The sequence below is a fragment of the Macaca thibetana genome, chromosome 7, assembly GCF_024542745.1.
Source record: "Macaca thibetana thibetana isolate TM-01 chromosome 7, ASM2454274v1, whole genome shotgun sequence".
NCBI lineage: Eukaryota > Metazoa > Chordata > Mammalia > Primates > Cercopithecidae > Macaca > Macaca thibetana.
Genome location: NC_065584.1, coordinates 42,755,634 through 42,776,345, shown reverse-complemented (window position 1 = coordinate 42,776,345; position 20,712 = coordinate 42,755,634). Strand labels below are relative to the sequence as shown.

Genomic DNA, 20,712 nt, shown 5'->3' with positions numbered 1-20,712 from the left:
CACTTTGTCGCCCAGGCTGGAGTGTGGTGATGCAGTCACCATTCACTGCAGCCTTGGCTTACCAAAGTGTTGGGATTACAGACGTGAGCCTAGAATTTTTTTTTTTTTTTTTTTTTTTACAATATGTCCAGTTGGTATATATTTGTGGTCACTGCAACTTAACCACTTTATTACTTTTTCAAATGGTCTCCTTTTTTTTAAAGACAGGGTCTCACTCTTGCCTAGGCTGGAGTGCAGTGGCATGATCATAGCTCACTGCAGCAAATTTCCAGGCTCAAGTGATCCTCCCACCTCAGCCTCTTGAGTAGCTGGAACTACTGGCGTGCGCTACCATGTTCGGCTACTTTTTGTATTGTTTTGTAGAGACAGGGTTTCGCTGTGTTGCCCAGGCTGGTCCTGAACTTAAGCTATCCGCCTGCCTTGGGCTCCCAAAGTGCTAGGATTACAGGCATGAGCCACCGCGCTGACTAAAATGATCTTTAAAACGTTGGTTTACTGGCCAGGCATGGTGACTGATACCTGTAATCCTGGCACTTTGGAAGGCCAGGTGGGTGGTTAGCTTAAGCCCACAAATTCCAGACAGCCTGGGCAACAGTGTGAGACTCTGTGTCTAAAAAAAAGTAAAAAATGAATAAACAAAATAAAAGGCTGGCCTTACAATGGCAGTTTGCACATGAAAGTGTGAGTTTATATCTCCAGGAATAATTACTAAATTTGTGTTTACTTTATCTCGTTTCACTGATTACCATTAGCCAAAGCATCCCAAACCACACCTTAACTGAGGTGGTTTTAGGCTATTGTGTCATCCCCAGCTGGTACTTCATATTTAAAACAAATAAATTGAAAAACTTCCTACAGCAAGAAGTACTTTGTAAGTATTTGAATATAAAGTGACTTGTATTTTCTGAGGGATAGTTTTTTTTGAAAAGTCTTGCCTTGTATTTCATATATTAATGACTCTTTTACAGTAGCTTCAATGACGTGAATCATAGGCAGCAAATCTACTTTCTGAAACAGTCTGTCTCTGGGATAGGAGGGAGATTTAGGAAGCAGGGAAGTGATAGTGCCTGGTATGAAAGTTGGTACCTCCTGAGATTAGCTTTAGATAGAAGCTCTGAAAGAGAAAGTGCCAAATGCATTAGTTGTTGTTTACCACTTACTGAATGGAAACTATTCTCTGCTTTTATTGATTGGATTTCTTTCTCTTTTTTTTTTTTTTTTTTTTGAGACAGAGTTTCACTCTCCTTGCCCAGGCTAGAGTGCAGTGGCGCAATCTCCGCTCATCGTAACCTCTGCCTCCCGGGTTCAAGTGATTCTCCTGCCTCAGGCTCCCGAGTACCTGGGATTACAGGCATGTGCCACCACGCCCGGCTAATTTTTGTATTTTGGTAAAGATGGCGTTTCACCATGTTGGCCAGGCTGGTCTCAGACTCCTGACCTCAAATGATCCACCCGCTTCCACCTCCCAAAGTGCTGGGATTACAGGCGTTGAGCTACCATGCCTGGCCTATTGATTGAATTTCTATTGATTAAATGAAAAACTCCATGAAATATCTTTTTTTTTTTTTTTTTTTTTTGGAGACAGTCTTGCTCTGTCGCCCGGGCTGGAGTACAGTGGTGCGATCTCGGCTCACTGCAGGCTCCGCCTCCTGGGTTCACGCCATTCTCCTGCTTCAGCCTCCCGAGTAGCTGGGACTACAGGCACCCGCCACTACGCCCGGCTAATTTTTTGTATTCTTTAGTAGAGACGGGGTTTCACCGTGTTAGCCAAGATGGTCTCCATCTCCCGACCTCGTAATCCTCCCGCCTCGGCCTCCTAAAGTGCTGGGATTACAGGCGTGAGCCACCGCACCTGGCCATGAAATATCTTTTAAACAGAGCTGTCGAGAATGCAGCCTTTTGGTTAGCTCTTCTTTTATTTGTTGCCATGGCACCTAAGTCTTGGGGACTCTAGTACAGTTACTTGATCCCTGGCCCCTAGAGTTTAACACAATCTCTCCATCATCAAACAATACAAACTAATATACATATAGTTATATATCACTTAATAACAGTAGAAATACATTGTCAGTAGGAAATTTCCTTATCGTGTGAACATCATAGAGTGTACTTAACACATGTAGATGGCATAGCCTACTACACACCTAGGCTATAAGGTATAGCCTGTTGCTCCTGGGCTGCAAACCTATACAGCATGTTACTGTACTAAATACTGCAGGCAATTGGAACACAATGGTAAATATTTTTGTATCTAAACATATCTAAATATAGAAAAGGTAAACTAAAAATACGTTATAAAAGATAAAAATGGTAGACCTATCTAGGGAACTCAGCATGAATGGCGCTTGCGGGACTGGAAGTTGCTCTGGGTGAGTGAGTGAGTGAGCGGTGAGTGGATGTGAAGGCCTAGGATATGAGTGTACGCTACTACAGACTTTATAAATACTGTACGCTTACTGAACAGACATTATGAAAAATAAACACGGTATGCTTCAGCTACACTAAATTTATTCATGCGCTTTTTTCTTGCAATAATAAACTTAGCGTACTGTAAGTTATTTACTTTATAAACTTAAAAATTTTTTTACAGCTTTTTGACTCTTTTGTGATAACAGTTTAAAACACAAGCACATTGTACTGCCGTACAAAAATATTTTCTGTATATTCTTATTCTGTAAGCGGTTTTCTCCTTTTAAATTTTTTCACTTTCTTTTTACCTTTTAAACTTTTTTGTTAAAAACTGAGACACAAACGCACACATTAGCCTGGACCTACACAGGGTCAGGATAGTCAGTGTCACTGCCTTCCATCTCCACATCTCCTCCCACTGGAAGGCCTTCAGGGACAATAATAGGATGGAGCTGTCATCTCCTAGGATAACAGTGCCTTCTGCAGGAATTCCTCCTGAAGGACCTGCCTAAGGCTGTTTTATAGTTTATTTTTTTAATAAGTAGAGATACACTCTAAAATAATATAAAGTATAGTATAGTAAATATATAAATTAGTAATGTAGTTTATTATTGTTATCAAGTGTTATGTACTGTACATAATTGTATGTGTTATACTTTTATAACACTGGCAGTGCAGTAGGTTTGTTTACACCAGCCGTCACCACAGGCATGTGAGTAGTGCTTTGTGCTACATTATGAAGGCTGTATTACTAGGCCGTAGGGATTTTTCAGCTCCATCATAGTCTTACGGGACTACCGTGGAATATTTGGTCCACTGTTGACCAAAACATCCTTATATCATTAGTTTATGTCATATATATGTGTATAGTTTATAAATTGATACATACTTAGTTTATATTATATATTTTAAAGATATGTGTATATTATACATGTATATATTATATATTATATATTATATACACGTGTGCATATATATGTATGTATGTATATATATGTAGGTATAAAGCCTGACCAACAACTTGAAAATATTCTGTACATAGAAACACCTAGCCTGGGGCCATGTGCAGTGGCTCATATCTGTAATCCCTGCACTTTGGGAGGCTGAGGCACGTGAATCACCTGAGGTCAAGAGTTCCAGTCCAGCCTGGCCAACTTGGTGAAACCCTGTCTCTACTGAAAATACAAAAATTAGCCAGGCTTGGTGGCAGGTATCTGTAGTCCCAGCTACTCAGGAGGCTGAGGCAGGAGAATCACTTGAACCTAGGAGGTGGAGGTTGCAGTGAGCTGAGATCATGCCATTGCACTCCAGCTTGCGCGACAAAAGCAAAACTCTGTCTCAAAAAAAAAAAAAAAAAGAATAAAGAAGAAGAAAAAAGAAAAGAAACAACCAAGGCTGGGCTGGGCACAGTGGCTCATGCCTGTAATCCCAGCACTTTGGGAGGCTTAGGCAGGAGAACTGCTTGAGGCCAGGAATTTGAGACCAGCCTGTGCAACAGGGTGAAGTCCATCTCTATTATAAGAAAGAAACAGAGGAGAGAGAAAGTAAGAAAGAAAAGAAAAGAAACATCTGGCCTGTGCCCTATCAGAAGCAGGGGTAAACTCAACTCTTGTGTTCCCTCTTTGCCATATCCTGAGTGATTAGTTATCTCATGATTAGAGAAGGTGAGAAAGGTACTGGTAGGCTTAACATTTGTTAGGTTATACATTAAATACTGCGAGGGCTGGCCTTGGAACCTAACAGGTATAACGTTCTGTTGATGGGAAAACGAATAAGGTCTAAAAACCAATGAACTTTGAGAACACAGCTTCTGCGTATGTTGTGACCTGCCTATCTATGTAGGTGTGGGGGATGAGGCATCATAAAACTAAGCACTTTGAAATCCTTTTCCTTTTTTTTTTTTTTTAAGGAATTTATGGTTAACAAAAGTATGATAATGTAATTAACAGCCATTTTTCTGTAACTGAGAATTACCAGTTGCTAACATCTTTTTTGTTTAAAAGAAAGCAATTAGAGGCCGGGCGCGGTGGCTCAAGCCTGTAATCCCAGCACTTTGGGAGGCCGAGACGGGCGGATCACGAGGTCAGGAGATCGAAACCATCCTGGCTAACACGGTGAAACCCCGTCTCTATTAAGAAATACAAAAAACTAGCCGGGCGAGGTGGCGGGCGCCTGTAGTCCCAGCTACTCGGGAGGCTGAGGCCGGAGAATGGCGTGAACCCGGGAGGCGGAGCTTGCAGTGAGCTGAGATCCGGCCACTGCACTCCAGCCTGGGCGACAGAGCCATACTCCGTCAAAAAAAAAAAAAAAAAAAAAAAAAAAAAAAAAAAGAAAGCAATTAGAAATATAGCCAAAGCCTCCTTTAACCCTATCCCTAGTTCAGTGTGCCTCTCACCTGTTCCAGAAGCAGCCGTTATCATGAGTTGTGTGTGCATCCTTCCACTTCACTTTTAATCCTTTTATGCATTCATAAACAACTGGATTTGTGCATGTTTTTAAAAATTCACATAAATTGTCACACTGTCATTTTGCCTTTTTTCATTTCACATTAAAAAAAAGTAGAAACGAAGTCTTGCTTGATTGGTTGGAGTCTTGTCAGATTTCTCTTATGGTCATAATTTTGCAAAGACAATCTCCCTTTAGGATTGTGAGAGGGTCCTGATTTCTGCTGAGATGTAGGTGTAAAGGATAACCAGCGATTATTCTGGAGGTCACAAGATTTAGAGCTTTCTCAATTACCCCTGTAGATAACATCCCAATTGCAGAACCTAAGATTGGCCGTTTGGGATGTCTTTTCAGATTTTGCGTTTCTGACTGGCTGACTCCACACAAACAGGTCCTGTGGCCCCACCCAGAGGCTGAGTCAGTGCAGGAGGACCATCTTCCTTCCACACCCCTATGATTTCATCCCCAACCAACCAACATTCCCATTCCCTAACCCTCTGCCCACCAAACCATCCTTGAAAAACCTCCAAACCTTCGGGAAAATTGATTTGAGTAATAACTCTGTCTCCAGCATGGTGTGGGCAGCTGCATGTCAGTTAAAGTCTTTCTTTATTGCAAGGCTATGGTCTCAGTGAATTGGTTTTGTCTGTGCAGCAAGCAGGAAGAACCCGTTGGGCGATTACAAAATGAGTAAATCTCAAAGAGGTGGCATAGACTTCAGGTTTAACTACCATGTTCAGCTGAAACGAAGAAGGATGTTGGGGAGGCTCGGAATGGGGAGGTGACCAGGAAAAGCACAGTAAACAAGGATAAGATTTGTTATGCAGATTTAGGCATGCCTGGTGCCCTCTCCATTGGTAAGAGTTCCTAGTGGCTTAGAGTCATCCTTGTCTTCCTGGTACAGAAAGAGAGGCAAATGGAGATTTCCTTTTATAGATGTAATTTTCCCTTACAAATGGGGTAACTTCTACTCTGTTTTCAGAGCTTTTCCTTTGTCTGCTGTTTCTCAAAATAATCCTTATGCCAAAGAAGCCTATCATGGGAAGACATTCTGGTCTCCTACAGTCATGTTTTGAGGTGGCATATTCTGGTCTTCTGAACATTCAAAATGTTAGGTTATTTGGATAAATTTTTGTTTGTTAAACATTTGAAAAGGTTTGTTATCTTTGTTTATCCTTTACTAGTTGAGAAGAAAAGTACGTTACTGTTTTTTTAATTAATTATGAATGAAGAAAGTACTATTTGAGGTAAAACTTTACGCATCAACCTCTGAGCTGAAATTTAGTGGCCATTGCCACTAATAAAAACCTCGTTTTGGCCGGGCGCGGTGGCTCAAGCCTGTAATCCCAGCACTTTGGGAGGCCGAGACGGGCAGATCACGAGGTCAGGAGATTGAGACCATCCTGGTTAACACGGTGAAACCCCGTCTCTACTAAAAAATACAAAAAACTAGCCGGGCGAAGTGGCAGGCGCCTGTAGTCCCAGCTACTCGGGAGGCTGAGGCAGGAGAATGGCGTAAACCTGGGAGGCGGAGCCACTGCACTTCAGTCTGGGCCACAGAGCAAGACTCCTCAAAAAAAAAAAAAAAAAAAAAAAAAAAAAAAAAAACCTTGTTTTATCAAACTTTCAACCTAAATTAACAGAGAGAGGCTCTCTAAAAGAACATGACACTTATTTGGGAATAGTGTATTGCAATGGGAATCTTTGTGCCACAGTAAACTATGTGCATATTCAAGGAGGTAAAGGAAGACAAAGGTTTTTCAAGGAATAAAGAGGATTATATAATTCTTTTAAGATGATTATTATTGGCTACAAGGATCAGTAACGAGTGTGACCAGTCTGAGATTGGACAGGCAATTAATTGCTAGACAGATGTCCTCGTGGAAATATTTTTTGTGTAAGGTTGTGATGACCTTTGTGCAGGGTTGTGGTTTTTGCAGAACCTTTTGGGATAGTTTTTGTTAATCAGGTATTGATGCATGAGAACCCTCTCTTCATAGCTGTCCCCGGCTTTATTTGTCAGGATTTTTAAACACAGATGACTCCATTTTGATTCTGACAGTGTTCACAAACATTAGCTTTGCATCAGAATCCACTGGAGGACTTGTGAAAAGAAGTCGAGTGGACCCCGCCCGCTAAGTAGGTCTCTGCTGAGAATACCTGAGAATTTACATTTCAAACAAGTTTAGCTTAGTTTCTGGAGAACCTGTTTCTTGAGTAAGGGGAATGGTTTCTGTGATTCATAGCAGCATTATTCCTAATAGCCAAAATGGAAACAGCCAAAATGTCCACCAGCTGATAAACTGGTAAACGAAATGTGATATATCTACACAATGGAATATTATTTGGTGAAATAATGTGAATAAAAAGAAACGGAGTACTGGTACATGCTACAGCATAGATGAGCTTTGAAAACATGTTTGTGAAAGAAGCCAGCCACAAAGGACCACAGCTTTTATGATTCCATTTATATACAATTCCAAACAGGTAAATTTATAGAGATAGAAAGTAAACTAATGGGCCAGGCATGGTGACTCATGCCTGTAATCCCAGTACTTTGGGAGGCAAAGGTGCGCACAGATCACTTGAGGTCAGGAGTTCAAGACCAACCTGGCCAACGTGGCAAAACCCTGTCTCTACTAAAAATACAAAAAATTAGCCGGGCATGGTCATGGGTGCCTGTAATCCCAGCTACTTAGGAGGCTGAGGCAGGAGAATCGTTTGAACTTGGGAGGCAGAGGTTGAAATGAGCTGAGATCACACCACTGCACTCCAGCCTGGGCAAGAGTGAGACTCCATCTCAAAAACAAAGAAAGTAAATTAGTGGTTAGCAGTGGGGAGAATGATAAATTGGATTTGATGCTTAAGAGGTGTGGGGTTACTTTTCGGGGAAGTGAAATGTTCTATAATTGATGGTAATGGATGCACAAATCTATGAATATGCTAGAAGTCATTGATTGTGCAGTTTAAATGAGTGAGTTGAATGGTATATGAATTATATCTCAATAAAGCTGTTAAAAAATACACTAGTTCTTAGTTCTCCATGGGACCTGTTAAGAAAAAAAAGAGAAATATACCAGAATATTACCAGTTCTTAAGAGACAATTATTCATTGTTATGAACAGTTGACCTGTAATACACAGTCATCAGAATTCATAACTTGATTTTTCAGATATGAGTCAGTTACTAACTGCATTGGAAAATCACTTGTTCATTCTGAAGAAATGATTAGGAACGCCAAAGAAAAGGACACTATGTTGGGAAAATTTTAAGCATTTTCCACCTTTCAGTATGACATATTTCTATGTTTTTGTCAGGTGTCTTAGCTTAGAAATAAACCTCCATTTTTCTTGCGTAGTACTTGGCTGCTTTCCCGCAAGAAAGCTGAAGATGGGACTTCTGATTAAGGAGTTCCTGGCTGGGAGCTTTCTTGCCTAGGCATCTTAAGTGCCAGAATGCTAAGGGGAAGGTGGGTTCATGCATTAGCCTTTGAATATTATTAAGTCATATGGATTTTAATAGGCTTGTATTGGGATAAAGTAAGTGAATTTTCTTCCCACTTGATTTTGTGTCATTCAGAATTCATTAACTCACTTAGATGAAACAGTACAGTTGGTCCTCCATATCCGTGGGTTCTCCATCTGTGGATTCAGCCAACCACAGATCAAAAATATTTGGAAAAAAAAATTGTGTCTGTACTGAATAAGTGCAGACTTATTTTCTCGTTATTATGTTAACCTAAAAGGAAGAAGCTGAGGCAAAGTTAATGTAAGTAGAGAGTTTATTTGGGCCAAGCTTGAAGATTGCAACCCAAGAGCATAGATTCAAGTTGCCCTGATTATACACTCTTAATTAGCAACAGTTACAAGTAGGTTTTTAAAGGACAAGAATAGCCAGGGCCAGGTGCTGTGGGTCATGCCTGTAATCCCAGCACTTTGGGAGACGGAGACCGGTGGATCACAAGGTCAGGAGATCGAGACCATCCTGGCTAACATGGTGAAACCCCGTCTCTACAAAAAATTAAAAAAAAAATCGCCGGGCATGGTGGCATGCGCCTGTAGTCCCAGCTACTCTGGAGGCTGAGGCAGGAGAATCACTTGAACCCTAGAGGTGGAGGTTGCAGTGAGCTGAGATGGCGCCACTGCACTCCAGCCTGGCAGAACAAGACTCTGTCTCAAAAAAAAGAAAAAAAGAATAGTTACCCAAAAAGCTGACTGAAAGAAAAATAAATAAAGGAAAAGAAGAGGCTATTCCTAAATTGTTTACCAAGACTTTACATTAAAATTACATAAGGTATACATTATTCTTTGTATCACAAATTCCAGAAACATGAAGATAATGGATGAGGCAGCTAGGGAGGAATGAAATGCCTTTAAACAACTGCCCCCGGACATGGGTGTTGGGAGCATAAATGAAGTCCTATACTCGGTCTCTCTGGGCCTGATAAATTTTGCATACCTCACATAACTCAGACTGCTCTGAGCTATTCTTTTCTCAATTGCAGTTATATCGTACTAGGAGGTTTTATAAGTAATCTAGAGATGATTTAAAATACAGGCGTGTGCCATATAACAATCAACAGACTACATATACCACAGTGGTCTGGAAAGATGATAGTACTGTATTTTCACTCTACCTTTTTTATGTTTAGATACTTTTAGATAGACAGGTGCTTACTATTGTGTTACATTTGCCTACAGTATTCAATGCAGTAATATGCTGTACAGGTCTGTGGCCCAGGAGCAGTAGGCCACACTATACAGCCTACGTGTGTGGTAGGCTGTAGCACCCAGGTTGGTGTGAGTATACTCTGATGTTCACACCATGACGAAATCACCTAAGAAGGCGTCTCTCAGAATGTATCCCTGTAGTTAAGCTATTTGTGATTATATGGGAGGGTGGTATAGGTTTTGTGCAAATACTCCAGTATTTTATATCAAGGACTTGAGCATCCACAGATTTTGGTATCCTGGGAGATCCTGGAACCAATCCCCCATGGATATTGAGGGATGATGTATATCACAGGCAAATCTTTAATGATCTTAGCAATTTCTTGTATATTTTTCTATCTCATTCAGCTTATAGGCATGACTGAGAAATGCAGTCTGTGTTTCATTTAGGCTGGTGCTTTATTTTAGCTGCGTGAGTGTCGGGAATGGAAAAAGAATTATGATGATTCTGGGACAACTTTCTTATTTCTCCCAAGTCAGATTCTCATGGTGACGTCAGTCTGTTTTTGAAGTATTGTAACCTTTTAAACAGATCATCCCTCAAATTCATGTTCAGAAGCAAATATCAAAGCATGTTCTAAAACCAGATGTAAATTAATTTTAGATTGGCTGCTATTTTAGATGATTCGTATCACTGCTCCCCTCATCATCACAGATAATTCTTGCATGCTTCTCAAAGGGACTAGGAGCTCTACCTCAATGGGTGTTTCAGAAATAAATGACTCATTTTTGAAGTTTCCCAGGGAGATTTTTATGTATCTTGAAATCTCAACAAAAACATGTCTCACTACAAAGACTAGGAATGCCAAGGAAGGTGAATCCCAGTCCTATTAACCAGACCCTCCCTCATTACTATACCTTGTATACAGGAGCTCTCCCATGAGACCACATTGTGACCACAACCGTTGCCTAAACCACTCAGCAAGTCAGTACACCAAGGGGTTGGCTGGGCGTGGTGGCTCATGCCTGTAATCCCAGCACTTTGGGAGGCCGAGGTGGGTGGATCACCTGACGTCAGGAGTTGGAGACCAGCCTGGCCAACACGGTGAAAGCCTGCCTCTACTAAAAATACAAAAATTAGCTGGGCGGGGTGGTGGGCACCTGTTATCCTAGCTACTTGGGAGGCTGAGGCAGGACAATCTCTTGAAACCGAGAGGCGGAGGTTGCTGTGAGCCAAGATCGCGCCACTGTACTCCAGCCTGGGTGACAGAGACTCCGTCTCAAAAAAAAAAAAAAAAAAAGATGGGGGTTGCAGCAGAGAAGGAGGTTTAGTCATAGGGTCACCTCATGAGGAGATGGGAAGAATCCTCAAACTCTTCTTTGAGTAATTTGGGGTTAGGGCTTTTAAGGGTTTTGGAGTAGGCTGAAGTGTGGAGTGTGGAGTTTGTTGATTGGTTGAAAAATGTAGGGTGAAGTCATTGACAGGGAGATAAGGAAGCTGTATTCTCAGGCAGATTCTGTTCCTCTGTGGGGGTTTTCAAACTGATTGCTGGACTTCAAAGTCTGAAAAACATCTTAGATGATCCTTAAACAAAAGTGAGACAGAGTCTCACTCTGTAGCCCAGGCTGGAGTGCAGTGGCCGGATCTCAGCTCACTGCAAGTTCCGCCTCCCGGATTCACGCCATTCTCCTGCCTCAGCCTCCGGAGTAGCTGGGACTACAGGCGCCTGCCACCTCGCCCGGCTAGTTTTTTGTATTTTTAGTAGAGACGGGGTTTCATCGTGTTAGCCAGGATGGTCTCGATCTCCTGACCTCGTGATCCGCCCGTCTCGGCCTCCCAAATTGCTGGGATTACAGGCTTGAGCCACCGCGCCTGGCAACAAAAGTCTTATGATTCTAATGTCAGAGATCCTGGCTCTATAGGAATGATGGGATACAAATGGTCAGACTTTTAGCAACCAGGAAGTGGGCTGAAGTCCAGCCTGATTCATGCTTAATTGTAACTGTATTTCTGTCCAGAACCCAGCCTGCAATTTTTGTCAACCATGTGGGTTGGTTTTAGCATTGTGGTGTGGTCTTCAGAAGAGAAAGATCTGATTTCTTTTGTGACCTGACTTTCTGAGATCCTTCATTTTATGGGACTGTGGAGTCCTGTGCATGACGTAGGACCAGAATTTGCTATTTGTTTTGGTGTTTCGGAATAATTGATGTTATAAATCTCCCAAATGATTTTAATATTTTAACTGTTCAGTTTTACAATAAGAAGCATGACTGTTGGCAGAAACTAATTATGTATTTGAGAGTGGTGAGTTAATGAACATCCAAACAACTTCATAGAGCAGGAAGAATACATATTTGAAGTGGAGGGGAGGAAAAAAAATCATTTTCCCTTTACCCTTCTAATTTCTGGGCTGGAACCTCTATAACAAAACAACAGGGTAACAAAAGAAAAACAAGCAGAAGTTTGTTAACATGTATACTTCATGTATACATAGGAGATACCCAGGTGAAAATGAGTAATTCTGAAAGAGGTGATCTAGAACTCCAGCTTATATAGCATTTTCAACTAAAAACAGAGAAGTTTGTGGGGGAAGCCAGTTATGGGGAGGTGAACAGGACAAGTATGGTAAATAAGAGTAAGGTTTGTTTTGCAGATTTCAGTAGGTGCCTTCTCCATTGATAATAGTTTCCTCTGATTTAGTCATCCTTCTCTTTTGGTACAGAGAGGGAAACACTCTCACAAATGGAGATTTCCTTTATAGATGTCAATTTCCCTCACAGACTGGTATACTCTGTTTTCAGAGCTTCTCCTGTAGCTGCAGTTTCTCAAAATAATCCTTATGCCGTTGAGGCATATTTCGGGGTGGCATATGGTCTCCTACACAAGCAAGAGACATCTGTCTTCATCTGCTCTCAGAGTAACTAGTGCCAGGGAACCAAACACCAAAACTGCCATTAGTTTGGATATTATGGATTCAGTTTCTGGAAAAGTCCATTGTGATGCCAGCATGGTACAGGGGATTCCCTCTTGCCTTGTCCTAAGCCTGTCATCCTGCAGAACCCCTGTCTTAACAGTACTCTGAAGTTCCAAACCATACCAACCAACCCTCGCCAATAGGCATTTGTGGCAATAGGAAGAAAAAGCTGATGGAGGTCTCATCTGTATTTGTTTTCTCTCTCCTATCTCCTGCATCCTTTCCAGGCAAAAGTAGAAGAAAAGATCCAAGAGGTCTTCAGTTCTTACAAGTTCAACCACCTTGTACCAAGGTAAGCTGTGGTTAAGAGTTTGAGGGGATCTGGGAAAGCACCATTCTGCGGAAGCCTTTCTTCTTTCCTCCTTGAGGGAATCTAACCACGGGGAGCATCTGCTGCACTAATGGTGTTTCTTGTCCTTGTGGCTACCTGGATATGCTATGACCCCCTCTCCTGCCTCTGGTAGAATACTGTTTAGAGCGATTCTCCACTCGAGCTGAGTTGCCAGGTGTTACATGGGGTCTGGATTCTGAGGTCTGAAGATGGAGAGGGGAATTCCAGATTTTTGTTTAGTGGTGGCCTGCTGCTCTGGTCTTCAGATGAGAACTCTCAGGTTTTTCTTTTTCTTTCTTTTTCTTTTTTTTGGAGACAGAGTTTCACTCTTGTTTCCCAGGCTGGGGTGCAGTGGCATGATCTCGGCTCCCTGGAACCTCCGCCTCCTGGGTTCAAGTGATTCTCCTGCCTCAGCTTCTCAAGAAGCTGGGATTACAGGCGCCTACCACCACACTTGGCTAATTTTTGTATTTTTAGTAGAGACAGGGTTTTACCGTGTTGGCCAGTCTGATCTTAAACTCCTGACTTCAGGTAATATACCCGCCTCAACCTCCCAAAGTGCTGGGATTACAGGCATGAGCCACCGTGCCCGGCCCAGATTTTTCTTTTCTGTATTGCACTTTGAAACACGTTTAGAGTTGAGGGAGATGGCAAGGGATGGATTTCTTTGATGTAGATTATTATTTGACTGGAAAAACATGGGAAGTTTGAGTTTCTCCATGTCTGCTCCCTGTTAGTAATTGTGTAGCATATCCCAAGGATGAAATTTCAAACAAGAAATAGAATGCCTTTCGTTTTCCTTGGAGCTTAGCAAGTTGAAGTCTTCTGAGTCCTGTGAGGTCAGGTATTTTGAAAAGGGAATTATAGGAAGAAATTTATTATTTAATTTGAACCTTTATTTTCTCTTCCAGTGTTTTGTAATATGTCACACTAGAATTTCATAAGGTTATTTCATTCTCGTATTAGTACTTCTCATGCAGTCACAGATTCTTTCTTTGAAACTATTATTTGTTACATTTCCAGCCATCAAAATTGATCAGTAGCCTAAAACTGTGTGGTCACCATTTTATCTTAATGATGGAACTTACTTCCTTTCTTCCTTCCTTCCTCTTTCTTTCTTTTCTTTTCTTTTCTTTCTTTCTTTTCTTTCTTTCTTTCCTTCTTTCTTTCTTTCTTTCTTTCTCTTTCTTTCTTTCTCTCTTTCTCTCTCTCTCTCTTCTCTTTCTCCCTCTTTCTCTCTTTCTTTCTCTCTCTCTCTCTCTTTCTCACTTTCTTTCCTTTCTGTCTGTCTTGTCTTGTCCTGTCCTGTCCTGTGCTGTCCTGCCCTGCCTTGCCCTGTCTTGATCTGTTGCCCAGGCTGGAGTGCAGTACCCTGATCATAGCCCACAACAGCCTTGAACTCCTGCGAATCCTTTCAGTATAGCCTCCCCAGTAGTTGGGACTATAGGAATGCATCACCATGCCTAGCTTATTTTTGTTTTTATTTTTTGTAGAGATGGGGGTCTCACTGTGTTGCTCAGGCTTGTCTTGAACTCCTGGCCTCAAGCAGTCCTCCCAAAGTACTGAGATTACAGCTGTGAGCCACGGCACCTGGCCAAGAGAACACTTTTGCTTGACATCTCTGAACAAAGTGTGGTTAGGCCACTGGCTGATTCACTGTGGTTGGGAAGTCAGTCGCAGGTCTGAAGTTCAGCCTTTCCTCCTTCCTCATGTCTCTTGACTTCTTGAGATCTCCTAACAGACTCAATCCTAGCAAGTCAGTGTCTAGGTACTTCCGCTTACTAGAACATTATAAATGGGTCCAACTTTGTTACCTTTGTGTCTTTTTTTTTTTTTTTTTGCCACCGTTTCCTTAAGAAACTTTTTCTGATTAGCCATGGCAGAAAACAGTTGGAAGAGGCAAGTGTCCATAGAGAAAGACAGGTGGGAGGGTTAACTTCGTCTTCGTTCCCTGGGGAAGGAAAGGAGGAAAAATATCAGCTTAGTAGTATAGTCTTACCCTTAACTGCTAAACCAAATCTCTGCATTAACCCAATGCTCTGACCTCAATAAAATGAATTATTCCTCTTGTCATGAGACACAGCTAGAGATTAGCAAATGACGCCATTTATTTAAACAGCTTGGGAGAACAGCACTCTTAAATATAACGGTATCCTTGGCAGTTCGCTGCCCCTAGGCACAAGCTGGTTCAAGCTTAGCTTCCCCAGAGGGGACAAGACTTCATCATGGTGAGGGTGTGGGTGATTGCTTTCAGAGGGGCTTTGTTGTTGTAGTTGAAGCCGATGACTCACCCGATTGGACTGAGTTACTGTCTACTGCCTGGGCTCTGGGGACACACAACCTCTGTTTCCTACACGAACCTTTGATGATTTGATATTCCCTTTTCATTTACCGTCAGGATAGAGCCCTTGGTCTCTTTCATTCATTTTTGAAAATTTGTTTTTCCTTAGCTCATGAGCTGAAGAAAGACTTTTATTCACACTGAGATATGAGGGGAAATGGGAGGTTATAGTCTGGGAGGAAGCAGTTGTTTTTTGGGAGTGATGGTAGATGATATTAAAGGAGTGAAATCCCCTGATTCATAGATAGTAGGTCAGGTATGGGTGGGGAAAAAAATGTGTTCCTCCTGGGCTTGGATCCTTGTGGAAATAGAATATATCAGGGCTCTGGGTTAGTTTCAGGAATTTCACAATTACCTGTTTTATCATTGTTGCCTATGAAATTGAGTGTTTTAAAGGGTGCTAATTCATGTTGGAACTACTATACATTTTGACTGAATGGCTGAGTATATAAATCAACATATCAATATAAGGCTGAAGCCAAACATCACCATCATAGAATGAGCGAGGATATAAGAATAAATTAGAAAATTTATCAGAATTTTAAATTATTATCACAGTCTCAATATTTAACATCTTAATAGCCAAATTTTAAAGTCTGACACTTTAATGCAGGAAGTAACCTTCACTGTTAGCTAAAGTGCATGGTCAGCTGTTAGCAGTAAATCTAGACGGCAGGGCTTGTTTGTGTGTCTGAGGTCATGATGCTGATCAAGTGGGACAGACTCACACACACGCCCAGGACCACAGACCACGCACAGGTCCAGGGATGCCTGTGATGATGCTGAAGTCGGCATTTGCCTTTTCAGCGTTCCAGGGCCAAAGTTGAATAGCAGACTGGGCTCAAAGTCAAGGCTGTAGCTGAATGTCAGTACATTCTACAATTAATCCCCTTCCCAGAAATTATTTTCTTCTCTAAAGTTGAGACTGTCTACCTAGAGTGAGGTAGTCAGTCCCAAGGAACTTTTTGACCATGCTTTTCATGGTTTTGTTTATTCATGTCCTGCTTTCCCATGAAAATTCATTTTTTCTTCCCTGTGGGTATTGTCACAGTTTCACACCCTTTTGAATGTACCCTTTTGCATGTATCACCTTGGCTTTAATAAGAAACCTGAAATGCATAAACTACACAGATACCTATCTCACATGTAATTTTAAATTTGTTTTCTCCTGGGCACAGGAGCCTGGTGCTCCTCAGAAGTGAGAAATATTGATAATGTCCCTGTGCTAATAGAGCCCTGGAGGTTAAGTGCTGGCAATGGCTCTGAAGCCAGAATACTCTGAGTTAAAGTTCTCAAGGCAGGTCTCTCACAGGCACCTGCTTAGCTCCCGGGTTTTCTGCCATTCCTGTATGTGATACAATTTTAGAAGTTCCCAGATCCTGAGCAGGTAGAGGATGTATTCTCTTCTTCTTATTGTTCTTTCCAAGGTCTTACACATAAATTCACCTTTCCTCAATTGCTTTATTACTTACATGCCAGGTGCTTATTTTTTGACTAGAGAGGCCCCTGGCTTTAGTGAGTTTAGAAAGTCCCCAGGAACTAACAATGGACTGAATCTCCTGTCCTCTCATCTGTCACAATCAAATGCATGTTTCCCAGGATGGCCCAGGTTTGCAGGGAGGAAGTGGCTTTGCTGTCATTCCATTCTGCTGCCTTTATGTGATCCTTTCAGCATCAGTATCTAGAGAGTCTCCAAAGGACAGGACATTCTGCTGGGCTGAGGGAAGCCAGCATGAGCAAGGCTAGCCCTGGGCCTGCCCCTGCTGGGCTCTTAGTCTAGTGGGGGAGGTGGATATTAAACAAATGAACACAAATACACAGTTACCAATGGGATAGTTTGAGAGAGAGAATCACTGGGAGAATCTAATTTGGATTGGGAAGTTGGGGAAGGCTTCTTAGAGAAAGTGACATTTAAGCTGAATCTGTAGGTGGAATAGGGGTGGCTAACTTAAAGGATGGGGAGAGTGTTCCAGGCAGAGGGAACAGCATGTGGTAAAGCCAGGAACGGGGCTCAAAGAAGGCAGCATGACCAGAGCTCAGGGGTGGAGATGAGGTTGGAGAGTAATGTGGGTGCAGGCACATTGTGAAGAGTCTGGAAGCCCAGCGGGCTCACCCCTCATAAGAAATACTATTTAAATCATTACCCAGTACACACAGATGTGCAAGTTCCTTCTCAGACAGTGGAAACCTGACTTCCTGTAGCCTTAATAGATTTACCCACTTGCTCTCCTGTCACCCTCTGCACAGTGACACGGGGGCCCTCCTCATCTACTTGAGCTGACACCCTGCGTCCAACCCTGCACCCCCTCAAGTCCTGCATGAAGCCTCTCTTATTCTGCTCCATGTAATTGAATGGTTTTGGGGCTGAATTGTTCAGGTAAAAATAGGAAGAGCTCTATCTTTTCTTAACTTCCTACACAGAAAAGATTTTTGGATAGAGGTGAGTTGAGAATGAAGGACCGGAGAGGGTATTAGCTTGAGCTGCCATAACACAGTATCACAGATGGTGCACAGTAAACCACAGAGATTTATTTTCTCACAGTTCTGGAGGCCAGAAGTCTAAGACCAAGGCGTCAGCAGGCTTGGTTTCTCCTGAGGCTGCTGACTGGCTTCACCAACATGTTACACTTCTTAATTTCACTGGCCCTTCGCTAACTGCCTTATAATCCTTTTATTCGTCTCATGTAGATTCCCTAACATACCCACCGTTGTGGCCATTCCACAGCTCTCCCACCATCTTGACTCCTAGTTCCTGAGAAAATCAAGGTTGACCCATCTGAATTTCCTGTTTCCTCCTTCCCACATCAGAGTCCTGTATTTCGCTAGCTTCGAACCCATCATTTCTTGCTCCAAGAATGTAGAATCCTTCCTTCTTCCAGGCTCACCTCTCCTACTATACTCTCATCCCAGCCCTCCTCCGTCCTCTTTACGGACCTTCCCTGATGGATTTCCTCTGGGCTTTTGCATTTTTAGTGTGGAATTTCTCTGCTTACTGCCTTGTACTTTTGATCCAGCAGAACTAAACTAACTTAAATGTATCATGATGTTTTCTTCATTTTGCCTGTTTAACTCATGTCCTTGCAGCCTTAGCCTCAATGCTGTTCCCTTTGGAAAGAGTTTTCTGACTCTCCATCTCTTCTCATAGCTGATCACAGTGTTTATTGGACAGGGCTCTACTTGTCATTTTCACATCTGTGTCCACCTCTGGACTGTCGCTCTAGGGGACAGAGCAGCCTCTACCCCAGTGCTGGACACCCTGCCCACACAGATGAGTGCTCCCTGCATCCTGAGTGGACTTTCCTGAAAGAGAAACTGAGTCTAGCCTTCTCTTGTTTACAGTTTGCCTTCACCTCTGCTCTGAATGTTCTTGGAGGTCTCCGGCCCTTCTCTGGTTTGCTGTCTTTTCCCTCAGTCTTGCTGCAGCGTCTGCCACTGTTAAACACCTTCCTGAAATTCTGTCCTCCCTGATGGCCTGTGACATGACACTTCCTTTGCTCTTCCCCAGCATATGTAAACTCTGCTGTTTCTCTCCTTCACTGGCTCTTCGTTCTCCTCTAAACCCTTAGAGATGGGTCTTCCCACAGTTTTGTTTTCAAACTTTTATCTCTGCCCTCTCATCTTCTGTGGCTTCACCTGTCACTTCCATGCAGATAAATGCTTCCCAGTCTGTGTGTGTAACCTGGATCCCTCTCCTGAGCCCCATGTGGGTGTCCAGCAGCCTGATTGAGATCCCCACCTGAATGCACTTCCAGCATCCTAAAACCCACACATCCGAAAGTCAGCTGACCATGGGTCACACGCTAGTTTGGGCCCTAAGTAGCCCCAACTGTGTCAGCTCCTTAGCGCTTCTAACCCTGCCTCCCCACCCCATCTCTCTGCCCACTGCAGTGTTTTCAGTTACTTCAGTTTGTAGACACATACTCAGTACCTACTGTTTTTCTAAAGTGCAGTTCTGATCATTTCTTTTCTCATCTCAAATACCTTCAGGACTTCCCTTTGCCTAGTAAATTGAGTAGAAATACCTCAGTCAGCATCCCAGATTCTTGTTTAAAAAAAAGAAAAAGGGTCCCAGCTGCTTTTCTCCCATTCCTCTTTCATCCCTGTATTGAGGCCAGATTCTCCCACCTGTCACTCCTCTTGCGCGCTTTATACCTGTGCTGCATAACAGTCATTAGCTACCTGCAGCTATTTAAAGTTGAATTAAAATGTTCTCCTTCTGCCAGGGCCGCTCATCGCACATTCCTCCTTTTTCACACAAACTTTCCTGATCATTCCTTTCTTCATGAGATGTCCCCTCTCTTTTGAGCCTCCAGTAGTATTTTATGTGTTTCCCTTACAAAACCTACCCATTCTTTCCTTGTAGCCATTGATATACTTACCTCGTTTCTGAATTGAAAGTTTTTGAAGTAAAGACTACATGAAGGGTCGGGTGCAGTGGCTCATGCCTGTAATCCCAGCACTTTGGGAGACCGAGGCGGGTGGATCACCTGAGGTCAGGAATTCGAGACCAGCCTGGCCAACATGGCAAAACCCTGTCGCTACTAAAAATACAAAAATGAGCTGGACGTGGTGGCATATGCCTATAGTCCCAGCTACTCAGGAGGCTGGGGCAGGAGAATCGCTTGAACCTGGGAGGTGGAGGTTGCAGTGAGCTGAAATCACACCACTGCACTCCAGCCTGGGTGACAGAGCAAGACTCCGTCTCAGGAAAACAAAAAAGACTACATGAAGGCTCTTATTCTGAGCCGAGTACAGTGGGAGTTTGATAAACAATTGTGGAATTGACTACCTAGCAAAGGGAATGGCTCTGTTTCCTTTGTTTCTGTAATCCGCAAGCGCAGGGAACATCTTGACAATCTGTGCTTTTTCCTTCCTTCTCTAGTCACACAGGCTCCTTCTGCCAGACCAAGAAAGAAGTGCAGCCTCCATGCTTTGCCCGGCCTGTGCAGGTGGCCATGGGCGGCACATTCCATCTTAAAGCCAGTATTGTTGACTTCAGAGCCAAGGACAGCGACTGGCTGCAGAACACGGTCCTCTGGCCAGGGCTGTGGGTCACACGTGGGAGGTGGAATTTCAGGGAGGGAATAATAGATGGATAACTGAGAGGCAGGCAGGGTACACACTATAGACCTTGAAGAAGTCATCCCAGAAGGGGTGACTGAAATGACAGCGGCTGAGGCAGGGACGTGGCGAGACTCAGATTTAAATTGCTTACAGGATGGGGAGCCGCAAAGATATCTGTTCTTAGATGCTGGAGGAAGTTTCTGGGTGGACTGTCAGCCATGCCTGGCTGCGTGTGCGCATTGTGGCTTTTCCGTTAGCCCAAAGTCACTGCCTTTAGGAGACCAAAATCTCTCTCAAAATGGCAGCTGGCGTGGTTTTCAGATGCTTTAGAGACATTCAGACAAGAGCTTCTTTTCTCGGGTTTAGTTGCTCTTTGGAACCAGAGAAGTTGCTGGTTATCCAATCAGTGACTGCAGAGGGACGTCCTGAAGCTGAGTGTGTACCTGTGTGTGTGTATGTGCGTACACGTGCGTGTGG

General features: G+C 42.9%; 2 protein-coding genes across 3 annotated transcripts in view; both read left to right on the top strand.

The window, feature by feature from the left end:
* LOC126959764 (peptidyl-prolyl cis-trans isomerase A-like) overlaps positions 1-20,712 on the top strand; it is a 399,629-nt gene that overhangs the window by 270,825 nt on the left and 108,092 nt on the right. The window lies entirely within an intron of this gene.
* FNTB (farnesyltransferase, CAAX box, beta) overlaps positions 1-20,712 on the top strand; it is a 77,315-nt gene that overhangs the window by 6,021 nt on the left and 50,582 nt on the right. The window contains exon 2 of one of the 2 annotated variants that reach the window (XM_050799279.1): positions 12,727-12,791. In XM_050799279.1, coding sequence (XP_050655236.1) covers positions 12,727-12,791 — 65 coding nt within the window. Of the gene's footprint in view, positions 1-12,726; positions 12,792-19,912; positions 20,671-20,712 lie in introns of those variants that run through there. The other variant, XM_050799280.1, reaches the window with a different exon arrangement.